Source organism: Emys orbicularis, chromosome 2 (genome assembly GCF_028017835.1).
Source record: "Emys orbicularis isolate rEmyOrb1 chromosome 2, rEmyOrb1.hap1, whole genome shotgun sequence".
NCBI lineage: Eukaryota > Metazoa > Chordata > Testudines > Emydidae > Emys > Emys orbicularis.
The window spans coordinates 112224743-112250582 of record NC_088684.1 but is presented as its reverse complement, the minus strand read 5'-3'; the positions used below and the strand labels follow the sequence as shown (position 1 = coordinate 112250582).

General features: G+C 40.0%; 1 protein-coding gene across 1 annotated transcript in view; it reads right to left on the bottom strand.

Moving 5' to 3' along the window:
* The window catches only part of JARID2 (jumonji and AT-rich interaction domain containing 2), a 298249-nt gene that overhangs the window by 129608 nt on the left and 142801 nt on the right, over positions 1–25840 (bottom strand). Inside the window, exon 3 of the mRNA XM_065398845.1 lies at positions 8493–8634. Coding sequence (XP_065254917.1) covers positions 8493–8634 — 142 coding nt within the window. The remainder of the gene's footprint in view (positions 1–8492; positions 8635–25840) is intronic.

Below are 25840 nucleotides of genomic sequence, written 5' to 3'. Positions count from 1 at the left end.
TCATACCTAGTTTTTATTCAAAGATTGGAAGAGGGGGGAAAAGTTTTCCTGCTTTTTCAAGTCACAATTCGTTTATTAACTTTGAGTGAACTAGTCATTGAAGTGAACAAGTTGAATAAACTGAAATGAAGAAAATATTCTCCCTGCACTGGCAGAAAAGGTTACTGCTGTCAAAAACTGGTTTATTACTTTAACAAACTCTAGTTTCAGGTCCTTAGCCAATGATTTCCACCAATTCAGTGTTTAAACTTGGCAGCAAACGTAGTGTTTAATATTATTTTTGTATTTATTTTAAATTATTTTATGCAATTATAATAATTTTAGGCCTTAACGTTTGAAATTTAATTTTAAATAGATTTTTAAAAGATACACTATATGTAATGTAAATTAAAAAGTCAATTGAAAAAAAATCTGATTTAAAGAATAAATCCCGTTTTACATATATTTCCTTCCCTTCCTACCACCATCAAGCTGGGACAGTGAAAAATTGTAGCTTAAAAATATTAAGCTGTCCATTTTTAGTGCTTTTCCACAATTTTTGCTATTTTTCTATAGAAGACACACCCGGGGGGGAGGGCTGGGCTGGTTTATTGTAAAGACAATTTTCTCTGATTCCCTGTTAACTTGGCTTTGTAGAAAACTCTCCAACCAATCTGCAGCAAAGGTGTTAGTTACCTTACTGAGGCAGTAACTTCAAAGACTAGTTGGGCTAATATTGTTGAGGAATATCAATCAAGTTTAAACCGAGATAGTTATACCAGTAAACTCGACCTCCACTCCCACCCCCGATGTGATTTTTTTGTTTATGTTGCTTGATAAAGGGTTTAAAATAAGCTGGGATGTGGGGGGAAGAGCCTCCCTTATACAAGAATCAATGTCCTCATGAGGGGCGGGGAGGGAGGGAGGGGGGCAGAGAGCCGTGTTACACTAATTTAACTTGTGAAACTTTACTGTGTAGACAAGGCCTAAGAAATGCTCAGTTGGAGTCACTTTACTGTCTTCATGATGTCCCTCTTTCATTTTTGTCCTAGGGTAAGCTCGACTCACTAGCTCTTTCAAGCAGGATTTCTGTTTTCATTTTCATTTCTTAGCAGCAATGTGATTGGCCTTCTCTCCTATTCATCCTTGCAGGAAAAATCAATTTCCTAATCTTTCCCAAAAAATTTTAGCGGAAACAATTTCAACTATATGAACAAAGTGTAACAACGACGGCTGGGAAATGATCACGCCCACTTACAACTGGAAAATGAAAAGCAGAGCTTGCATGCACACACATGGAATTTCCCTCCGCCATATGAAAAATATGGCTATATATAAAATTTTAAATGAAAGTCATCATGAAATGATAGGCTTCATGATTCTAAGGAAAGGAAGGCGTGAGACCAGAAGAATAAGAACAATGGACTTCAAAAAAAGGAGACAAAAACTTTGAAAACTAGTAGGTTAGGTCCCATGGGTAGAAAAGTTGAGAAAAGGAGTCCATGAGAGCTAGTAGTTTCTCAAAGACAATATTTATGGCACAACAGCCTACTATCCCAATGCAAAGGAAAGATATGAAGACTAGTAAGAGTTGGTTCCTTTAGGAGATCTTTAATAACCCCCCAAAAATAAAAAGGAATCCTACAAAAAGTGGAAACATGGACAAATTGCTAAGGACGAGTGCAAAAGACTAGCACATGCATGTAAGGGCGAAATTACAAAAGCTAAGGCACAAAGTGAGTTATACCTAGCAAGGGACACAGAAGACAATAAAAAGAGGTTTTAGAAAAATATTAGGAACAAGAGAAAGATGAAGGAAAATGTATGTCCATTACTTAGCTGCGTAGAAGAGCTAAAAAAAGGATGACATCAAGAAGGCTGATGTATTTCATGCCTAGTTTGCTTCAGTCTTCACTAAAAAGGTTAATGGTGACCAGATGCTTAAAACGATATTAACAAGCGGGAAAGAACACAAGCCAAAATAGGGAAAGAACAGGTTAAAGAATATTTAGATAAGTTAGATGTATTCAAGTCGGCGGGGCCTGATGAAATTCACCCTACGATACGTAAGGAACTAGCTGAACCAATCTTATAATTAGCAATTATCTTCAAAAACTCAGAGAACAATTCAAGTCTCAGAGGAATGGAAAAGGGCAAGTATAGTACCTACCTTTAAAAAGGGGAACAAAGAGGACCCCAATCCTAACTTGATTATGTGGAAAGATATTGGAACAAATTATTACCCAACCAGTTTGTAAACACCTAGAGGACAACAGGGTGATAAATAATAGCCAGCGTGATTTTGTCAAGAACAAATCATGTCAAACCAGCTTAATTTTTTTTGACAGTGTTACTGGCTTAGTGGATAGGGAAGAAGCTGTAGAAGTAATTTATCTTCATTTTAGTAAACCTTTTGACACAATCCCACATGACATTCTCATAAGCAAACTAGAAAGATGCGGACTAGATGAAATTACTATAAAGTGGGTGCACAGCTGGTTGGGAAAAAACGTACTCAAAGTAGTTATCAATGATTTGCTGTGGAAAAGGGAGGGTGCATCTAGAGGGATCCTGCGGGGGTCTGTCCAGAGTCAGGTACTATTCAGTATTTTCATTAATGACTTGGGTAGAGTGGAGAGTATGCTTATAAATTTGCAGATGACACCAAGCTGGGAGGGCTTGCAAGTACTTTGGAGGACAGGATTAGAATTCAAAACAACCTTGACAAATTGGAGAACTGGTCTGAAATCAACAAGATGAAATTAAATAAAGACAAGTGCAAAGTACTATACTTAGGAAGGAAAAATCAAATGCACAACTACAAAATGGGGAATAAATGGCTAAATGGTAGTACTGCTGAAAAGGATCTGGGGGTTATAGTGGATAACAAATTGAATATCACTCAACAATGTGATTGTAATCCTAAGAACCCCTCCATGCCAAATGACAAAGGGTTCACTGTTGTTACACCAACTCATATCAGGCCTGACAAACTCACTACACTTAACACACTGCTTTCAAATAATTTATGCACAAAAGGTTGTATAAGGTGTCTAGTGGAAGCTTACCTCATGCCGATGCACCTAATCACTGTGGGATGTGTGTATGGGAGATGTTCAAGAAGTTGTATGTATGTATTGAAAACACATTTAGAATCTGTGTCCCTGGCAGGGTAGACAAGCAGGTTTTGCCAGACAAAAGGGATGGGGAATCACCTATCTGCCTTGTCTCCCATGTGAATTAAGCATTGTAAAACCAACACAAAGTAAGCCCCATTTGTATGTAATGTCCACAGGAAAAACAGGTTGACAGGGGGATCTGAACTCAACGGGGAAGAGCATCCTGACTCTGGAGACAAAAAGAATGAACTTCGGGGTATAAGAACAAGGCACCAAAATTCCTCTTTTATCCTGTAGTTGAAGGGGTAACCAGGCAGTGCAGTTTTGCCAATGAAAACAGGATCTCAACCAAGCTCATTTGAAACACTGCAAGAAAAAGGTTAGGTGAGAGAAGGCTGCTTTAGACAAGGATTGTAACCTGTTAAGTTTTAGTCTCTGGAGAGTGTGTTATACTTTACTTTTATTTGTAACCATTTCTGTTTCCTTTATCCTTACTCATTTGCTCTTAAATCTCTATCTTTGTTAATGAGCTTACAACATTCTTGTAATATTATGAACACATATCAGTGCTGTCAGATTAAGCAAAGCTGGAAACCCGAGTTGTAACCTTCCAGCTGCATGTACACTGTCTCTTTGGGAGGCAGCTTGCCTGATCATTTCTGAGAGTACCCAGTGACAGGGGCTGGACACTACAGGGAAACACTCTTTAAGAGGGATCAGGGATTGGGATACACCTAATGTTAACCTGCAACGCAAAGCAGGACCAGCAGAGTCCTGAGGAGAATGCTTAAGTAGTTGAAAGGCCAGTGGTGTACAGGCACTGACACCCAGCTCCACAAGAAAGACTCCCTCATAACCAGGTAACTCACAGTCTTGGACATTCCGAGTGATGCAGTTGTGAAAATGCTAATATACCAGTCTGGGGTGTGTTAACAGTAGTCTCGTATGCAAGACATAGGAGGTAACTGTTCCACTCTACTTGGCACTGGTGAGGCCTCAGCCGGAGTACTGTGTCCAATTCTGGGTGCCACACTTAAGGAAAAATATGGACAAATTGGAGAGAGTCCACAGGAAAGCAGATAAAAGGTTTAGAAAACCTGACCTACAAGGCAAGTTTAAAAAACTGGGCCTGATTAGTCTCGAGAAAAGACGACTGAGGGGGGACCTGATAACAGTCTTCAAATATGTCAAAGGCTGTTATAAAAAGGACAGTGATCAATTGTTCTCCATGTTCACTGAAGATAGGACAAGTAGTAATCTGCGGCAAGGGAAATTTAGTTTAGATATTAGGGGAAATGTTCTATCAGGATTGTTAAGTATTGGAACAGACTTCCAAAGGAGGTTGTGGAATTCTCATCATTAAAGATTTTTAAGAACAGGTGAGACAAACACCTGCCAGAGATGAACTAGGTCCTGCATCAGACAGGGGGATGGACTAGATGAAATCCAAAAGTTACTTCCAAACCTTCATTTCAATGACCCCTATGATCATCAATCAAATCCAAACAGTAGTGCATCTCTACAACGATCTTCTTGGTAGCCTAACTGAAAAGGACCCACTGCACTCTTCTATTCAATGTCATGTCATGCTTTCATGGCTGCAGCTTCAGCACCGCCCAGGGCCTGACATTTCTGAAGAAGTCCTCAGAAAAATTGGCCAAAGCCCGAGGTTAGCCAAGTGAAGCAGTGCTCCATTTTCTAAACAGTTACTCTCCCGCGTATACCTTATGTATAAACACTGGCTGGAATACAAAGCATTGCCAAATATAGCCTGAACTATCAACAAGCCCAATGCAGTTCAGGTAAAGACTATTTCAACTTAAGTAAGAAATGCAAAATAAACAATAAAGAGTTGTAAAAGTATTCTCATTCGGGAGGGTCTGTGGTGGGAAAAGAAGAATCCTTTAACAGCCAAATTTGAAATGAAATTCAATTAGAAAGACTTCTTAGATTACTGAACTATGTAACCATGAAATCTTACATCTGCCCATATTTATTTTGAATAGCCATCTAGCATCCTCTTCTCTATATATCATTAAATAAGACAAGAGAACAGGCTATACAAGTGACCTTTCACTGTATAGAAGATGGGTTCAAGTTTCCCCCCCAAAAAAAAAAGTTCACCCTGCAACACACAGAGGATAAATAGTGATTTACATACATACATAGTTCAAAACAGTGCTACCAGACACTAAGCCTACTTTATTAAATAGCACAGGTCCCAAAAGGTGTATACTTCTCTATCTATGCAAACGTTTAAATTTGTTACATTGTGTATGCTGCTCATCATAATGCGTGACATTTCTCGAAGACCAAGAACAATGCACATTCTAATTATGGGAGTGAGAAAATTGTGGATAGTCTGGCTTTGGCATGTTCATCGTTTAAATGCATATCTCAGCTGGCAACAGGTCATCAGTCTTGTTCAAAGCTGAAAAGGAACACTGAGAAGTTTGGCCACTGGGGGGTATAATTTCCTAAAATGTCATCAGCTCAGAAGCAGAGGAACAAAATGGTACCAGATATAATATAGAATACTGAATGGAAAAAAGGGGATCGAGAAATAGAAAAGAGAGGGCAAAGAATGTGGTAGTTGGGGGAAGGGAGAATACAGAGAGAAGCAGCACAAAGAGCAGAAGGGCAAAATCAGAAGGTAGATAGATATGTACAGAGAGGGAGTCAGGGAGGAGGAAAATAGACACACAAAAAAAAAAAAAAAAAAGTGCGTGAAAGACAGAAAACAGGAAGGTTCAATATAAAGGGGAATTCCACAGGCAAAAAGGATTGGTGGTGCGGTGGTTTTTTGTTTTTTTGTTTTTTTTGTTTTTGGGGGGGGGGGGGGTTGTGCTTCTCTATGATAGGTGAAGTAAAACTGAAATGTTTCTCCCACTTCCACAAAAGCCAAAAAATTAGGGATTTTTCAGCTGGCTTTTTTTTTTTTTTTTAAATCTCAAAAGTATCAAGAGTCTCAAGTTACTTATTTTTGTTCTTTGGAGGCCCAAAAAAATTGGAGTTGGACTTTCACATCCCTTAACAGTGGTGGTGTTGAACCATTAACAAAGGCCTCCTCCCATATATATCTATATATATCACGTGTTTGAATTAAATAGGTATTGGGGGGGGGGGTTAATGGTATTTCTAAAAACCCTATTACCTCCCAACTGTCCAGTTTTACTTCCTCAGTACTTGTAATGTCACAATTCCACTAGTTCCTGAATCACATGCTGATTCCCAGGAAAAATATGATAAACAATATTTAAATTTCTATACAGAAAGACTTTCAAGCCTTCTTTATACCTCACATTAAAAAAGGGGAAAAGGGCACACAGCTAATTGATTTCTCTTTTGCAAGTTACATTCCACACTTCCATGGTGCAACTTGCCCTTGCAACATTTCTATTGGTACAAAATACTAAATGCAAATTTTGAGACACATACAGGAGCACATATGCATATCCAAAGGCAAACTCTGCTCATTTAATTTTTTTGGGGGGGACCATTCTCTTTACCCCCTTTCTTAGACCTCCCAAGACATTCCCAAACAAATTGTAAGGTTACCTAGGAAATAGAAATGTGAAAAAGTCTTTTTTGTGTTTTAAGTAGCTATTTATTTTTAAATCCATTTTGCTTGGGGGGGGGGTGTATTCTGGGGTGTTGTTTTTTTGCAGGGTGTGTGTGCGGGGGATTTATAGTTAGTCCTCAGTAAATGTTGATTTCACCTGACATGCAGAAATAAAATATATATATATCCATCAATAACAGTTGTCAAGTGCAGCCTCCCCCGCACCTAGTGGCTTCAGGGATCCAGGGTCACCAGCCCCTCTGTCACCCAGGGAGCTCTCTGCAGCCTGCTGTCACAGTCCTGCTCTCTCACTCAATGGCTGGGAGCCATTCGTGGGCAGGAGCCATTCAACAGAAGAGTGACCTCACCTGCATTCAGGGCTCATCCTGCTCCTTGTGGCCATAGCTGGGGGGGTCGCTGCTTTGCTGGGCCAGGACCACAGCGACCCACCCCCCCACCTTGTGCCCAGGTGACTTGGGTCCCTCAGCAGCGCTGGGAACCCACAGTCAGAGTTGTCCTAACCCTATCCCCTTTCATTTCCCAAAACTGTGAAAATTCAAATCAATAAAAATAAAATGCTTAAAACCCATAAGTTCTCACAACTTGAGAAAAATGAAACCGATAATAAAAAATGTTTAAAAATAAAAACTGATATTATCCATTGAAATTACAAAAAATAAAAATCAAATTTTGCCAAAAAGCTTATTTATAAGACATTTTTCAGGCAGACAATTTTAGTTCTTACTTTATACAAGAGGGGGAAAATACCCAGACCTCTGACTGCACTTTCAGCATATTTTCTACAAAAAATTGGCTTAAACCCTGCAATTTTAACCTACATTTTGCATGTTTAGGAATTGGCCAAGATTGTAGCATAATGAGAGTTGAACAGGGATTTCATAACTGATTTTAAGGAATAGGAGCCAGACTGCAACAGCATTAGCTCAGAGTAATAGTTACAGACAATAACCTGCATCTTTATGGTGAGGCTCACTATACAGCTAGTATTCTCAGAGGCTGCATTTATTTTAAACCTTTTTAACATGTAACATGTAACCATTTTAATTTTCAAAGCAAATCTAAAAGTAATTCTAATTTAATGACACAAATGTATCCTGTTTGTTGAAGTTACATTATCTGGATCCAGTAAACTAAAACACAGACATTCACATTGACAGACCCAAAAAATACTGAGTAAAGCTTTCATTTAACAATCACCCAACCGCAGTAAAATGACAGCTACATTGCCATGTTTTCCGCTGCTAAACCACTTTGTAAAGGATGCAGGATGATGAACCCAAAATGCTAACATATCCCTATAGCTGCATGAAACACTCTACACCTGAAAATCTGTTTATGGTACGGGAGATTTTGGCAACGCAAGCATTATTAATGGACTTAATTATAACCTTACATTAGGCTGCAATGCTACTCTTAAAAGATTATTTGAGTTCTTAAACACCACCAGACATGCCAAACCTGTGGGAAGAAACGCAGAAATTGGGCTTCTTTTTGGCTTAATTGGCTTGTGAATTGCTTGTTGGCTAGTTTTTGGCTTGTAGCTTGTTGCTTCTTTTTTTTTTATTGGTTCCTGGCAAGGGGGAGCAAGTAGGGGAAAGGGGGGGCAGGGAGAGTCACGGGTGCACAGCGGGCCCACCACAGTCCCAGACTGCACGCCGGGGGGGGGGGGGGGGGGGGAATCTAGTTACAGAGTGTTGGGGTTCTTAGGGATTAGCTTGTTTTGAAATGGGATTAGCTTGATTTTTGGCTTCTTGTGAAAATCGGGGTGCTTATTTACCGCGTGAAAGTTGGCAACTGTGAACGCCACTAACCTTTTCCTTGATGGCCCTTCTTCAAAATCTGAAGAACTAACATCATTGCTAGTTGAGGACACTTGCGATGCATCGTCCTTCTCATTCTCTGACTGTTCTGATCCTGGTCCTAATCCCTTCGATGGGCCATTGGTGAGAAGTCCTGCAAGGGTGAGACAAAAACAGTACAGAATGTTCAAAATATGCATTAATAATACTGAACAGGCCAGGAGAAAGTTCACACAGGATACCAATAGCAAACACAAGGCTACAAAACTCCTTCCTTGCAAAAATGAGCATCCCTGGTAATAAGAACGTAAGAACAGCCCTACTGGGTCAGACCAAAGGTCTATCTAGCCCAGTATCCTGTCTTCCAACAGTGGCCAGTGCCAGATGCCCCAGAAGGAATGAACAGAACAGGTAATCAAGTGATTCATCCCCGTCGCTCATTTCCAGCTTCTGGCAAACAGAGGCTAGGGACACCATTCCTGCCCATCCTGGCTAATAGCCATTGATGGACCCATCCTCCATGAATTTATCTAATTCTTCCTTTTGTTTGTTTTAAACCTGCTGCCTATTAATTTAATTTGGTGACCCCTAGTTCTTGTGTTATGAGAAGTAGTAAACGACACTTCCTTATTTACTTTCTCTACACCAGTCATGATTTTATAGACCTCAATCATATCTCCCCTTAGCCATCTCTTTTCCAAGCTGAAAAGTCCCAGTCTTATTAATCTCTCCTCATACGGAAGCCGTTCCATACCCCTAATCATTTCTGTTGCCCTTTTTTGAACCTTTTCCAATTCCAATATATCTTTTTTTGAGATGGGGCAACCACATCTGCACACAGTATTCAAGATGTGGGCGTACCATGGATTTATATAGCGGCAACATGATAGTTATCTATCCCTTAATGATTCCCAGCATTCTTCTGGTCATGATTTTTCACAGAGGTACTCCAGTTAGAAACTGATGAACCTGCAGATCTTTAGCTTAGGCCTGGTCCACACTACCCCCCCACTTCGGACTAAGGTACGCAAATTCAGCTACGTTAATAACATAGCTGAATTCGAAGTACCTTAGTCCGAACTTACCGCGGGTCCAGACGCAGCAGGAAGGCTCCCCCGTCGATGCCGCGTACTCCTCTCGCTGAGCTGGAGTACCGGCGTCGACGGTGAGCACTTCCGGGATCGATCCGGGATCGATTTATCATGTCTAGACAAGACGCGATAAATCGATCCCAGAACATCGATTGCCTGCCGTCGGACCTGGAGGTAAGTGTAGACGTACCCTTAGTGGAGAACTGCAAACGTCCATTCCAAATCAGTGTACAAAGGGTGAAGAAAAGTGCTTGGGGATCACAGTGAAAATCTTTTCTCATCCCTTAAAAAATGGCATAATTTTAGCGGCATAATCTCATCTCTGTATTACAGAATTTATTCAAGTTACTGTAACTGGCATGAATAGGGGTCATTTGCATAAATCTCTGCATCAATATAAAAATTAATTATGTGGACAATTTCTATTTCTTCTCTTCATTCTGCTGCTTCCAACCATTGCAATTTATGATGTGTTAAGCACTGTAAATCCCAAAGGTGTGGTAACATAAGGTTTTGTTTCCCTTGACTCTCCTATTTGTCTAGCCAAGCCCCACTCAGCTATAATAGCTGCAGATGATGAGAGAAAGCTACACAAAATAGGAGTGAATATATCACAACCACCTTTCCCCTCTGTGACTTCCTATCTCCACTTGAAGAGCACCCTAGGCAGCAGAGCTACATAGGTGGAAAAGGGCATTTAGCCCTACATATGTAGATTACCAAATGTTGCATATCTTACTCACATAAGAACAGCATGATTTTACCTAACAATTGATGCTGAGAAGCACCGGTAGAACAGCAGCACACTAAAACCATTCACACTTACAGTTATTAAACTTGTGACAGATATTTTTTCAATATCGCTGCAGAAATTCCAGTTTTGACTGTGAGAATACCACCCCTTGTTCCAAGCCAACAAAATACTCCTGCAGATGGCATGAGCAGTTTTGTGTCAGAGATTTGTCTCTACCAGGCAACTGCTAGTAGCACTCTCTTCCCTCACTCCCTCTAACCACCCTGTCCTCACTTTCATTTTAGCCTCCTGCTTGATTCTCTTTTTGTCTCCCTCCAAGGCATGCCAAGCAGCAGCAATCTCTACCGTGTAGCAGCACTAATGGTTACCTAATAACAACAGTTCAAAACTAATCACAAACATTGTATGATCATAGTCCATTTGACACTGCCATTACCAGGAAAGCATTGTGCAGCACTATCAATACAATGATCACACTCCTTAGTGTTCAACTGTGCACATCTTCAAAGCAGCTTCTGAGAGTAAATAGACTATCAGGAAGGAACTTTCATCCCCATGCAGCCTGCTGTATACGAACAGGCATTGAGGTGGGGAAAGGCCCTCTACTCTCTTTTGCCCATTTAGTCAGTGCTCCCATTGACACTGTGTGCTGGTATGACACATCATCTCTTATTAGATTCTCAAACATTTTGGGACTTCTGACTCCACTTTGGCAGCTCTAGCTGGCCCTTTCAAAACAACCTAATTCAAGGGCTCCCTTATACCACCACCTGCCTTGTCTTCAAAGTCTGTACTTAGTCATTACATTTTAGATTGCACTACATTTCTCTTCACTTGGAGTCAAAAGCAAATACATGGTGGCTACGGTTGGAGAGTTGCAGAGGTAGGTGTTTGTGAGTGAGTGAGAGAGAGAGAGAGATTTTTAAACACTACTTTTTAACATCCCTTATAAAAACAGAAGCCTGAATTTCACTGTAGGGAAAAATAAAGTAAGATAAGAAAAAAAAAAAAAAAAAAAAAAGTACCAAAGAAAAAATTAAATGAAGTTAAGTTTAAGATGTGTTTAACGCCCTCACTAACTAGTCTGCAAGGCAGACACATCACAGAAATAAGTTAAATGACTGTGTTTAAATTTTCACTTCCCTTTTGTTAATAAATCCCCTTAAATATTTCCTGGGTCACTGAAGGTCTCAAACTGAAGGACATCAACAAGTGCCAGAAATCTCATTGCAACTCATGACACCTCTATAGCATTCGTGATGTCAAAAAATGATGCATTTTGGGCTTCCTTCAGGAAGATTCAAGAGGATGTCATATGGAGGAGAAAATATTTTAAAACCTTAATTAGATTTTATTTACATGCAGAATATCCTCACTGGAGACATTCAGCACAGAAGTATGGCTTTAACTCAGTTTCAATTTTTGCTTTGCATTTTAACTTTAAAATGCTAATGATAAAATTTACAGTCTGTAAACTCCAAAGAAGTCTAAATTAAACATATCATTTGGGGCCCGATTTTCAGTAAGTTAACCATTACGAAAGAATTCAACTAGTTTTTCCAAAAGCAATATTTATTCTGGAGAGATGCCATATGTCAATACCAGCAACCTGAAGTGTTGGAGTCAAGAAAAATCACCTCGTGGGCTGTCAGCTCACTTGCATTTGGAAGGTGATTTCCATTCCTCCTCCCACCCTGCCAAACCATTATTGTATTTGGAAGGTGACTATAAGTTTCCCTATTAGAAAAAAAATATTGGTTCTCCTATTATTCCAACAAACCCCATTTATACAATGTTCTTTATCATAAAAAAATCAAACAAAACAAAAAAAACAGTACATCAGATAACCAATGTTAGCGAATGTAAACAAAACACCTTGAATTAAAACCTGAAATGAATCAAAGCCAGAGCAGCTATAGCTGAAGTATAAAACTGCTAAGTAAACTGACCATCACATTCTGCATCTCCTTAAGTATACAGTGATCCGGTCTGAAAGTGACAAAAGGCATAGAGGACTGTGGCAAGGTCCACAACTGTCAGGAAAAGATAATATACTCCTAGCAAAGTGCAGAGGGAAAACAACACTCAAATACAGTTCTGTTTGGAAAATTGCTCTAGCGGTGGCATTGTGGAGTTTATTGCCTCTCAGTGATTTCTGTATCAGTTTACACAAAAAAGGATGCACTTTTTCTCTCCTCTTCTAATTGCTGGCCTTGCAATCTCAGACCCAAGCCTGCACGAGGCACACAAAGTCTTTGGACGAGCCTGCAGGTGGTTGATTAACAAGGTCCACTAGAGTCTAGAATCTTTTTTGTGGGAGGCAAGTTTTCACTGACCTCAAATCTAATCCATTTTCTATTAACTTTATGCTGTGAGTTGGAGCAAAGGTGGATTTTTCTGTTTATTTTGAGGCCCAGAGTAGCAAAGAGCCTTGGGAATTATGTGGATGGAACTGGTCACTTGCTATGATTATTTCCCTCAGATGAGCCAACTGTCAAGGTATAGGTAGATCTGAATACCTTGCCATCCCACTTATGCTACCACAACAGCCACGCCCTTAAAGACCAAAGGGCAGGACCCTGTCTTGGTAGTGAATCTCTCCTACCAGGAATCTGAGGTATTTCAGGTATGCTGAGCATACAAACAGGTGGAAATAGGCCTCTTGAAGGTTGAGAGTCACAAACTAGAGTTAAGGGGATTACAGAGACCAGACTCATCATCCTGAACTTGAAATGACAGATGAACTTGTTGAGGCCCTGAAGGCACCAATACGCTTTCTTTTTTAAGATTAGAAAATTATGAGAGTAGAACCCCTTGCTCCTGAACTCTAAGGGCACTTTCTCCACTGCTCCAAGTTACAAAAGGGGCTCCTGTTTCAATAGTGTCATGTGAGAAGAGTTCCTGAGGAGGGATAGGGAAGGGGGGGGGGGGAGAGGGGGGCAGGATAGAAAGGACCTAAAACTATATGCAATACCGTTTGCTGACAAAGTAAGATGCACTGGTTCTTGTTGATTCCCGCCCAGGCCTCCTGAAAAAAAGACCAAAAAGAGTTGCCAAAAAAAGGGGGTGAGGGAGAATGGGTACAGATCCTCTGTAGGTTTTGCCAGGCTCTCAGTGGTGTTAAACCTGCTGCTAAGAGGAAAACGCAGAGTGCATAGCAGCTGAGGAAGTGGCAGGAGGATCACCAGCTCAAATCTGTTTCTTCCTCACTGATTCCAGTTCCCTCTATGGGTTACAGTACTATGGGCAGAGGGCACGGTCTGAAGCGGCTATGAGGCCTGGCTTGCTTTTTCCTTGGGGCTGAAGTGTACATGTCCAAAAAGCACACGATAGCCAGAGAGTCTTTTAACAAATGGAGGGCCTCATTGGTCTTGGAGTTGAAGAGGTCACAGAGCTTGAAGGGACGATCCTCCATAACTGTTTAAACATCCCTGGGTAACCCCAGTGCCTGGAGCCAGGAGGAGCTTCGCATCACCACAGACATGGCCAGGGTGCGTGCAGCAGTGTCTGCTTAAACTTTCATGCAGGTTGCATCTATCAGTTGCCCCTCAAGCATATCTATCATGAGTGATGCTAGCACAAGATGTGATTAGAAATCCTCAAAGCCCTCAGGAGGGACTTGGCACATCTATCCATTCTTTGGAATGTGGCTGGTAGTGATGCTTGAGCCTGCCACAATTATTTTGCAATGACACATTGAGTGGAGGTCTTCATCAAGCTGTCTACAGTGACCGCCAGACCCTTTCTTAGTGCTCAGTATAAGCAAGGGTTAAATCAGCTTAAGTGAGTCTACACTAGGGATTTGCACCATTTGAACTGGATTGGTTTTAAAAATCAATCTAGTTAAACCATTGCACTTTTCTAGTATAGACAAGGCCTAATTTATACAGAGACCACAAATAAGCATATCAGATCAGAAGTGTTGAGGAGTAGGGGTGAAATCAGTTCAGTGACAAACCAATGTGAAATGGGGGAAAGCTATTGGAAGGAATTTGGGTTTTGTTTTTAAAATGCATTTAAGATGACAAGCTTTCACATATTTTTCATCACTAAAGTGACTGGGCACTGAAGCAGCCATGGACACATCTAAATAGATCATAGTGGCAGAATGCTAGCCAAAAAAGTGGTTTTGAGAAGGGATTTTTATAATGTTTCTAGAACTCTTTATATGCATTTCTCATCCTACTTCAAATAAGGCATCTGGAAGTGAAGTTTCCCATTCTGTCTCCCAACAGGACAGTGACATAGTAAAGATTTCTGCGCACTTCACTTCATTGCACTGAGAAAGCTTGGAAGGTTGAAATAGATGCATCTGTGTTTCCAGCCCAGTGCCTGCGGTCACAAGCAGCTGACAAGAGCGATTGTGATATAGCATTAATAACAGTCAACAACGAATAACGCAAGCCAAATCTATTAAGAGCATAAATTGACCTAGACAATTGTGACATAGGGAAATTTGCCACAATTATATTCATAATCTTCAACATGGGGGTGAACAGTTAACACTCTGGAAAGAGGAGATTACAGTCCTTCTGCTGTCTAGCTCTGCACGAGAATATGAAAAATTATAAATAGTATCCTCATTTTTCTTGCTCACACATGCACACATACTCTCTCTTGTAAAGACATTTTAAGCAACATTACAAACCGAAAATAATCTAGGTTGGTAGTGAGGCCTCGTCTCCAACGTAGTTTTTTGTTTTGTTTTTAAATTAAATTATCAGAGTTACAAGTATTGGGGTGGGGGGTTTACATACAATGCAACTTTCTTACCACATTATATTATTCCACAATCATATAATAGTATTGTAATTCTAAATACACAACAGATTTTGATTATGTAGGCACAGCTCAGGGCTCCTATTGATCTGTGGGATACAATAGCTGTCCAGGATTTTAGCTGTGCGGTTTTAGAAGTGTACAGTAAGTCACTTGGAAAGAAGAGTCATTTACTTCATTCTCTTTTCATTATCACTTACAGGAAAACTGCATATAAAAAGCTTAGTGTGACAGTAATGCTACAAATGCGAATATTAAAGTAAATAAACAAACAAATTATTGTTATCACATAACTACGTCCATCTGAACATAGAATATACTCAAATTAAACTCTTAAGTCTACCCCAAGGGGCCCATTTCTGACCTCAGATTACTGTAGGTACATACAACTACAACGGACTCATATGCGAATAGCATTGTATGAGGCCAAAAATGAGTCCCAGATATACAATGTAGAGAAACAAAGTTATTATGAAACCTTAACATATTAGTAAACTACTGAAGTTAAGATTAGAAATACATTTTATATAATATACACTATATTTACAATTAAGGTGACATTACCCTCAAAAACAAATTAAAGACCAGTCAAAAATTTGTGGAGTCTAAACTATTTGGCTTTGTTTTTTCAGCCTGAGACACATTTCACTTATCAGTTTATGATGAGCTAGTTTTATCCACAAGTTTACTTGCTGTAAGTTCTCTTTACTGAACAGACCTCTTCTCTTTTCCATTAGTATAAGACAAACAGATGTAACTGAAATGTGATTAGAATAAGGATCTCATTCTTCCTTACGCTAAAGACACACAGCTACCAAAACCAAACAACAGCCCTTATGTACATGTGACCATTTATTACCATACATCTGGTAGGTAGGTTTAAAAAAAAAAAACCATGAACCCTTTAATACCAAGTTAAAATATTCCAATCTCTCTAAAATATTTATAACAGTTTTCACTAATAAGTGTATTGTATAGAGCTACTGTATTTAGCTGTTGTACACCTATGCACAAATGATAATTTAGTTTTATTGAGGAAATGCCATCAGTCACCTTGTGACAGCATGACAAGGTATCACATTACGTATTAAACAGACAACAAGCTTAAAAAAATAAGGCTCATGGTTGTCTTAGAGACTAAAAAACTATGCTTTCAAAGAAATAGAACAATAATTTTAAAAATACATTTTTCTCTGGGATAAAATTCTGTCCTTGTGTCTAGTGTATTTATCATCGACTTCACAGTGAACAAAATGCTCTGCTAGCCTCCAGTGATAATCTAATCTAAAGCTACAATAGTATCCTACAATTATGCCTCATTCTGAAGGTTTGTATTTAAAGTCAACATCTATGCCACCCAGGCTCCGTGTTGCCACCATAAGAGTACCTAATGGTACCCAGACTTTTCAGATGACAAGCCACTGGACATTACGTTGATTATGGTACGCATATGCATATGTATGCAGTAGTATTGTTATGCCAAAAACTGTTAGCAAATAGCTTTTACAGTTTTCATAAATGAAAAGAACAGTGCTTTTATATGTAGATATACATTATTACTATGGAAGCCAAGCATGAATGACCTTACAGCACAAGATGTTTTTGTCAGCCTGTCAAAAGAAGAGCTCACCAAACAGAATTAGTTTAATAAAGCAGGTTGAGGGAAGCTGTTTACCCCCAGCCAAGACTGCTATAGGATTGATCAACTCAACAAAAACATTCATGTGCTTTCATTGTATGGGATGTTATATGTTGTGTTATATTTTGTACATGAACATAGATGGTGCCAATAGGTGTGTCTGAGTAAGTGAAATTAAATTTCTTTGTTTCAACCTCAAGATTAAATATTTGTTTAGGATTTTTTGGGTGTTAAATTGATCAGCATCTGAGAAGTATTAGTATCAGTCATTCATGGACCTCTGCAACCAATGGTAAGGAAAAATATTCCAGCCTCCTTGTATTCCAGCCTGAGCCTTACTGGGGGGAGGGGGAAGCGGAAGGAGACTGGCAGTGGGGTAGGAGTGAGAGAATAGAACAACATTTGAGGAAAAACACATTCTACCACCCCAGTAGCTGTAGTTCGGCATCCAGAAGCTCTCTTCACTAAATCTACGGTTTTATTTCATTAGATTTATACACAAACCTATTAAAAGGGGCACCTATCCCTTGGCATAGGCACTCCTCAACCATTCTTAAGCACATAACCATAAAATAGACCACTCCTGTAACTTCTTCCAACCTTTAATCAACAAACCCACAATAAGTCAGCAGCAAAAAAAAAACACATGATCAAGATATTTAGGATCTCACAACAGAGCCTTCCAATTTCCTCACAGGTAGGGGCAAAGAAAAGGGCCCTGCAGCAAGTCTGGAAGGTCTAGAGTAATCTTGGGCTCTTGTGAATCAAGTAGGATAGAGGGGTGCAAGACCCAAAGCTAACAAGAACTCACAGAGAAAACCCTGCCAGCTGTTCCCTCTCTTTTGGAGGAGAGAGGCTCCAACTACAGTGCCTCCACTGACTGCAACTGTGGCCTCATGGAATCAGGATAGGGGGCAGCTTTTGTGACAAGCAGGTACCAGGCCATTTAGGGTATGTCTACACTGCAATTAGATGCCTGTGGCTGGCCCGCACCAGCTGACTTGGGCTCGTGGGGCTGTTTCATTGCAGTCTAGATTTCTGGGCCTGGGCTGGAATCAGGGCTCTGGGACTCTATCACCTTGCAGGGTCCTACAGCCAGGCTCCAACCTGAGCCCAGAAGTCTAAACTGCAATGAAACAGCCCCACATGAGCCTGAGTCAGCTGGCACAGACCAGCCGCGGGTGTCTAATTGAAGTGGAGATATATGCTTAAAGCCTTTATAAACCTTTAATAGGCTCACAGGCCAAGTGGAACCACAGTGCATTTTCGCAGTACCATAAACGATTAAAACACTGGTTTTTTATATTGGTGGGGAAATGTGCCCAATACTATCTTCTTATTGCCAATGTTGATATACACCTTAATTGTTGTGATTAGCCTACACCCACAATTCATCCTGGAATGGCGAGTCCCCCATCTCTCTTTTGGGCCTAGACCTACACCAACCAGGAAGCTTCAGAGGACAGCGAGGCCTCTATGGGAAAGATAGCAGCTACTCACTACAAATGTCTACTCCCTGCTTTGGTGGCAGGAAGAGGGGAGAGGAACTTGGAGATTCAAAGTCTGAAAATACCTAACTGGTTTGTACCTCACGTTGGTTTTCTGGCTGGACAGAATGGTATTATGTTGCCCATAGTGAACAAATGTCTTTTTGATTGGTAGCTATGCCCACGGACATCTGTCCTCCAATAAAGACTACTCTTGCTACATCTCCTATTTATAACAACAAACAAACTGGCAATTGAGTTAAATGCATATTTTATTCAAAACTATTCACGTGCACACAAACGCACACAAAAAGCAAGGTCACAGTAGACACATAGGTTTTATCCCTTGCAGTTAAGGTACATATGCAACAGAAAAATAAGTGGTTTTAACAGCTGATAAAGAAACAAAAATACTCAAAGGCCTGAATGAGGTTTTTTTTCTTTTTTGAAAAATAAATTCTGCTTGTTTTTTACATTAGAAACACCAGCTCCTCTTTATCCTGATTTTGCTGGACAATTTTGTGGATGACTGGAGGACTAGTAGGATGGCATCACAAGTAACAGGCGAGTAAGACCACTGAGAGGGAAAGGCATTTTTACTCACACTGTTTAAAAATCTTTTGTTTCCTCAACATTTTAACTCAAACTCCTAACCAACATTTTGGAGAAAAGGTATGTGTTATTGATTCAGCACCCCAAATCCTTAAAGTCAAGGGCTGAGAGAGCTTCCAATTTACAGAACAGGAAGCAGACATGAGCTGGCAGAGAGGACTGATATCCCAATACATCTAAAGTAAAAAAGTATTTCAGACCTTCTTTATACATCATGAAGCAGCACAAATAAGGACACATTTTCCCCTTTGCAGGTTACTTTTACAGTTCCATTTAATCTATAAATCATACTTGCCAACTGGTTATAATTTGCTAGCAGTCTCGGGGTTTAGTCAGTTATTTTACGCACTGGTTCCTTAAAAGTTGCTTTTAGCCTCATCTGAACTAGCTTAACATTTTAACACAGTGGTTTTCCACTTGTGGTCCGCAAACCCCTAGGGGTCCGCAAACCATGTCTAAGATTTCCAAAGGGATCTGCACCTCTAGTCAAAAAAAATTTAGGGGTCTGCAAACGAAAAAAAGGTGGAAAACTACTGATATAACAGAATGAGTTACCATTAAGGACTGGTAGCCAAAGGCAGAACACACCTGATCCTCAAATATCCATCCCCTGATGGAGGAACTAAAACAGATCAGCAAAATCTAAGACAGCGTAGCTGTTTTTAGGTGCCATGTGGAATAGTTAAGCCTATAAATAAAATGCATCTCTGGACAACTGCTATCCCATGGGGTAGAAGGGACAAAGTAACTAAATGCTTCTCTGTAAGTGAAAAGGGACTGGGGAAGTCAGTAGAAGAAATACTACAAAGCAAGAGTCTGACGACTGGAGGAAGCAAGCAAATGAATGAGCAGGTAAAAAGATAGGGTACACATAGGGTGACCAGATGTCCCGATTTTATAGGGACAGTCCCAATTTTTGGGTCTTTTTCTTATATAGGCTCCTATTACTCCCCACCCCGTCCTGATTTTTCACACTTGCTGTTTCGTCACCCTAGGTACTGCCTCACCACTAGGGATGAATATTTTATAGCCTTGAGAAGGAAATGCCTGAACACACCAAAACCCTTACGCTACAGATGAAACCCAAATGCATAACGGTTGGGGGGGAGGGGGCATTTCTTATGAGTGGCAGATTTCTAAGGACTGTTTACAGGCCCTATCATTTCCAAACAGCATATCTGCACCAAGCTGGAGAGCTACAACAAAGCAGCAGTCTCGTAAACATTTCTTATATATAAGTGATGATGGGTTATACAAATAGGGCTGCACTTATCTCAACAGACAAAAATCACAAAGGCCAATTTCTCCAACAAGAGCCATCTTCACAGACTAGAAAAATGTGTCCTTGGCATTTCAGAGAAGGCCAAGAGCATTCATCTGAAAGGCCACTGGAATAGTCCTCCTCAGAACTGTATCTCTGCAGGGGTGAAGTCTGTAAAGCTACTTGCAATTCTCTGCTCTGGCTGTGCAGAACTGGCACCAAGAAGTGCAGATTTAGCACAGCAGAAAGACTGCAGCCAACCAGTTCAGCAATACAAGTTAATATGATGTGGAAGGGAATCATCTGTAGCAAGAGAAGGTATCCAAAATTATATATTCCAAGAAGTATGCCAGGTTAAATTAATAACAGAGGACTCAACACAAGAGGATATAGATACAGATACAGATCTATATATTTGGGGAGAAGAAGGAAGAAAGCTAGCAAAGCATTAGCTCAGGATCAGAAAGAAAGAATCCTAGCAACAGAATACACTTTGAAAAAGAGGGCAAAGGTGTCAGAAAGACCTTTTGGGGAGGTTATTCTCCATTTAATTATCTGTAATTCTGCCTGTGTGGGACAAAAAAAGAAGCCATGAAAGGCAAATGCTGAATGACATATTTCCAATTGTATAGCCTCATTTGATATTGTAATGTGTTTCATTGAGGATTTGTCTTTCATGTTTTTTTGCCAAGAGCATGGGCAGCTCTCCAGACAGACTGAAGAAATGTTTTTCCAATGTGACACATGCTTTGAAAATCACCCTTACTGTAGTAACACATGACCCAGTAATGTAGTGTTGACCCTCCCCCACAATGAATGTATGAATATCCATTTAAAAGCCTCTTAATTGCAGATAATTTGTTATATGAATTTTCAGTTGAAGACCAAAAAATAAAAGGCTTGCATAGAAATTCTACTCTGTCCTAGAAACTGGTGGGTTAAATGTTCCACACAAGAAGACGCAAGTTGCTGCCAATACAACTGACATTTGAGGGGGACAGTTCTAATTAATTTCACTCACATTTTTAAAACTTCTTAAGGTAATCCGTTGACAAAGTAAAAGTCTATCCAGCAAACCTTGATGGTTAATTGTAGCATTTAATGGAAACATGTGGTGTGTTATTTTTCTTGATGTACCACTTTCTACCAAATGTTTGAATTATGAACCCATGAGGTTTATTGCTCTAACTTTAGAACAATTAATATTTTTAATTCGATTTCTCACTAACCTTAGAAATCGAGCTATATTTACTTCTACATAATTACCTTCAAAATAAAGGGTGAAAAAGAGGGAGAGAAAACAGGGGATGCACAAACAAGCCATTTTCTAGAGATTAGAATTCCCCTTCCCTCCTCACCTGGAAAGGGCCTCTGAGCCTGGTTAACCTCCTTTCCAAAATCCTTGAAGGCCCTGCTATGTAATGATCCCACCCTTCTCCCTAAGGAGAGTTGGATGTGGCTCTCTCTGGAACTCAACAATAAACATAACTGCTTGCATTGGCTGGGAGGAAGAATGGCTCATTGCCAGACACATGGCTCCCGCCTACACACATCAAGGGATGAGCATATTTTGCACAGTGCAAAGTTTCCAATTCCCTGCCAGAGGGGGAGCTTAGACATCAGTTTTGAACCCCAATGCTGTGTTGCCACTAGACAAGCAGGCCAGCATGCTAAACTCTCCTAACAAATAGGAGTATAAGAAAGGAAGGATGTTGTGAGTGTTTCGTGTGTTTCTCAATAAAGTTTTGTAGTCATTGATTTCCTGAAGCATTAAGCCAGCCTTTTGTCTATAATGGTGTGTTTATTTTATCTTCCTAAAGTTGTAAAGGCAACTTTTTTCAGGACGAATGTAACAGCCACTCCTTCACAGGGAGTGAACATTTCACTTGGAAGGAACAACTATCCAGAGCAGAGGCATTAATTTCCCTCCTTCAGAGGCAGCAACTGCTCCTCAACTACAGAAAAACTGCTTTTTAGACCATGCCAGTGCTGGAGATCAAACAGCAGATTTAATTGAATTATCTGCAACTGCACTATTTGCAGCTTGCCTCCGCCCTTCCAAGATAAAGACTATCCTTAATTTTTTAAAAAGGGCATCAGTAAAAGTAATAGAACCATTCAAGCATACCCTTGTCTCATGAGTTACAAAAAGTAAACTGATAGAAGTCTATTTACTATGGTGATGAACATATATAAAACTCTATAGATCCACAGCTAAATGCTGAGTATCTTAGCTTGTCTCCTGTTATGTATACTTACCATCTTCCAACTCTCTCCTAGAATCCCTACAACACTGATTCTCCCCTCAATCAAAACCACAAAATTGCTAAAAAAACCCAAAACAAAACAACAACAAAAAACCCTGTTAGGTAAATTGAAGGGACTGAAGTTATTCGCTCTCTTTGACATACTTGATTACTCTCCTCCACTTTCTCTGAGTTCCTAATTAGCTGACTACTCCATTTACATCTCCTCCTCCTAATCTCTCAACAGAGTGACCCTTCATCTTTCTCTTCTCCCCTTTTCACCCCTCTGCCACCTATAGGTATATTTATTTAGGCATATGTAGCCAACTCCATAATTTCAGCCACCACCTCTATGAGAATGATTCCCAAACCTCTCGTATTCTGTCCAGTCTTGCATTTTCATCATCTCTTTTTGGATATCCTTCTTTTCTGATCTCAGTTTTAAGCCTTCTTTTATACTGCCTTCTATGTAGAAGTCTCCCCATTTTTTTTTCCCACCAGGCACCTTCTCTTCCCTCCTCAAAACCCTGACACCCTTTCTGTCTTGTTTTCCTCGATCATTTCTTTATACTGTTTTAGATAATGTCTTCATCCAACAACCAGGCCTTCCCACAAGGTGATAGCAGGTAGAAGGCAGGCAGGGCTGGTCAAACAAGGGGTGGTTGGAAACACCACATAACCATCCAAAATTCAGGATGTTCATCCAAACTTTTGGAATTTTCTTCCCCATCACAGGTTTCATATACATCTTTGCTAAGTTGACAATGGGTTTTTGCACAGCATTTGTTCTTACATCCTTATAGAATTATGCAACATAGGTTTTAGTGGATTTTTGATGTGGTAGAAAAGGACATTTTTGAGAGCATCCTGAAAATTATCATTCTGATCATGTAGCCTTGCAAAATTTTGTTCACTTTCTTTTCTACGGTGAACAACTGTTTGTGATGGGGGTTTTGGGTTAGTCAAGTAAAATATATATATTAAAAAAACAAACAATCTTTAATTTTCTTATCATGGTAAAAGGTCACAAAGTAGATTTCAGGTCTGGGCTGGTAAGTTCTCCTGCTAGTTTTTCCTCAGCCCCCCCGTAATTTATTTGGAGAATGATGGGGGGGGGAGAATCAATATACATAACACATGACTTTGAGACTGATGTGTTTTCAGCCAGCCACCATGTATTGAAATCACAACTACAATATGAAAGCCTGACACAAGACAAAGAATTGTGCTACCACACACATAAGAGTTGAGAGATGTTACCTCTATTTTAGAATTAAGGCTCTGCCTAAGGTGAGAATCCTGGTACATCTCATACTTGATTCTGACAGCAGTGGGAGGGACTTGTGTCTGATGTCTTTTTAATGGACAGCAGTTGTCTACCTGCTGGGCACGTGCAATTCAAAGAACACATCAGGAAAGAAATTTACAGCTGGGAGGTCCAGTGTTCTCCTCGATTGGTTTCAGCACTGCAGTGTCATTTGATAATAATGTGATCAGTGATTTGAGAGCAGATGAGGAAACAAAGCAAGAGAAGCCAATGCTCAGTGGTCAGTTAATCTTTGAGAATCTCATCATGGGAACCAGGCATAGGTTGAATCAAGAGTGACATGCTTAAAGGCAGAGGCTTTGGATAATATAAATATAAACTGCAATTGATTGCCAAAGATTTGAAGAAGGAATGTGTGTACAGAGTGCGCCAATTTTATTTAGTGGATCCAACTTATCCTTATATAGATTAATAAAAATCCTCTGAAGTACAATGGCAGTGCATATGCACGATGTTACAGCTTTTAAAGGAAGCGTTCCTCATTTGCCAAGCAATTTTCATCTCTATTTGTAGGAATCGTGACCACTGCTTACCCTTACTCTCACCTCTCCTTTAGCGAGATCTCCACAGATGAACCACAGAGGGAACAGATTAGGAAGCCAACAATTTGAAAATCTGACACTAGAGAAAGTAGTCCTGAAGAGATTTCCTCCTCCCACCCCCTCGAGGATTTAAAGAAATCCCACTGCCCTAAAATACTCCACTGATGTTAAAAAGCGTTTTTGAGTTTGTTCTCAGGAGAGATGTAGACGTAAAATACATTAAATTAAAATGCTTGCTTACTTAATAGATGCCATGGGCATAACTTGTCAGTAGAGCCAGTAGTGTATATTTAAGGATTCTGGCTTTTTGATTAAACAAACAAGATAGATAACATACTATCAGATGTCATTTAAAAATCGGTGCTTATTTTCTTAAAACCAAAAAAACTGAAAATAGCCAGGTTTCCATAAAAGGACTTTCAGCGGAATTCACCTCCCATTCATGCAAAACACTGTAAATTACAGCCTGTTCCACTTAGTTCACTTCTCGTTTGTGTGTAGCAACAGCATGAGAAGTGAGTTTTCTGCACATATGGTTACACAGTGTGGAAATGCAAGATGAAAACAATAAATGAAACATTAAAACGTGTGTGTGTGTGTGTGTGTGTGTGTGTGTGTGTGTGTGTGTGTGTGTGTGTGTGTGTGTGTGTGTGTGTTAAATTTTGCCTTTTTATTATTGCTTTTGAAACAATGGATTTAGGCTCAAATGTGTGTAGTTGGCATTCAAATACATTTATAAAACCCAACTGTTCTAGGAAGTTACAAGGCACTAAAGGAAAAATTGAAAAACAAAAACTGGAGGACCCCTGTACATCTTAAGACAGCTAAGGAAACCGGGGCAGGGGAGTATGGGGGTGATGGTGCAGGGGGAACAATCAGTCAAGACAAACTGCCTTTGGACTTCACACAGTCCCATTTTAATCCATCACAATGCAATCAGTGTGTAGCCTCAAAGCACTATCGCAATGACCCAAATGGAGTTACAAAGACTGCTTACATGTTGTTAATACTGAGCGCTTACCATGTATACCACTTCACATGTTCAAAATGTTATACAGACCTACTGAGCCTGTCCATCCTACAGAGGAGGAATTAGTTGAAGTTCTATGTACATAAATATATGGTTAAAGGCACTGAGTAATGTGAGTATCACCCAGCTAGGAGAAAACCCTGTCCTTATCACCGGGACCCACACGTGGCAGGTTGAGGAGGAAAGAGGAGTGCCGGACATGCAGTGGATACCAGAGCCATTCTTTGGGCACAGGGGAGGATGGATCAGGTTGGAAGCCACACCATGCCTGGGCCACAATGTGTTTTGAAAAAACAACAACAACATATTTCCACAGCCAGCATGTGCTAAATACCCTCAGAGTAGATGCAAGGTGGTTGGAAACCGGGTCATAACCCATAAGTGCAGTGGTGGTACCAGTCAGCATGGTAAATCAATCCTTGAGAGTTAGGTTAGAATTTAAGGCAAACCTCTCACCTTTAAACCAGGCAGTGTGTAACACAAGCAAGCAAATTATAGCTGTGGAACAGCGACGTTTTGTTCTACGTTGTGCCATAAAAGTGACAGATTACAATTGGTTTTTAAATATCAAAAGTATTTTTAATGTAGGTTT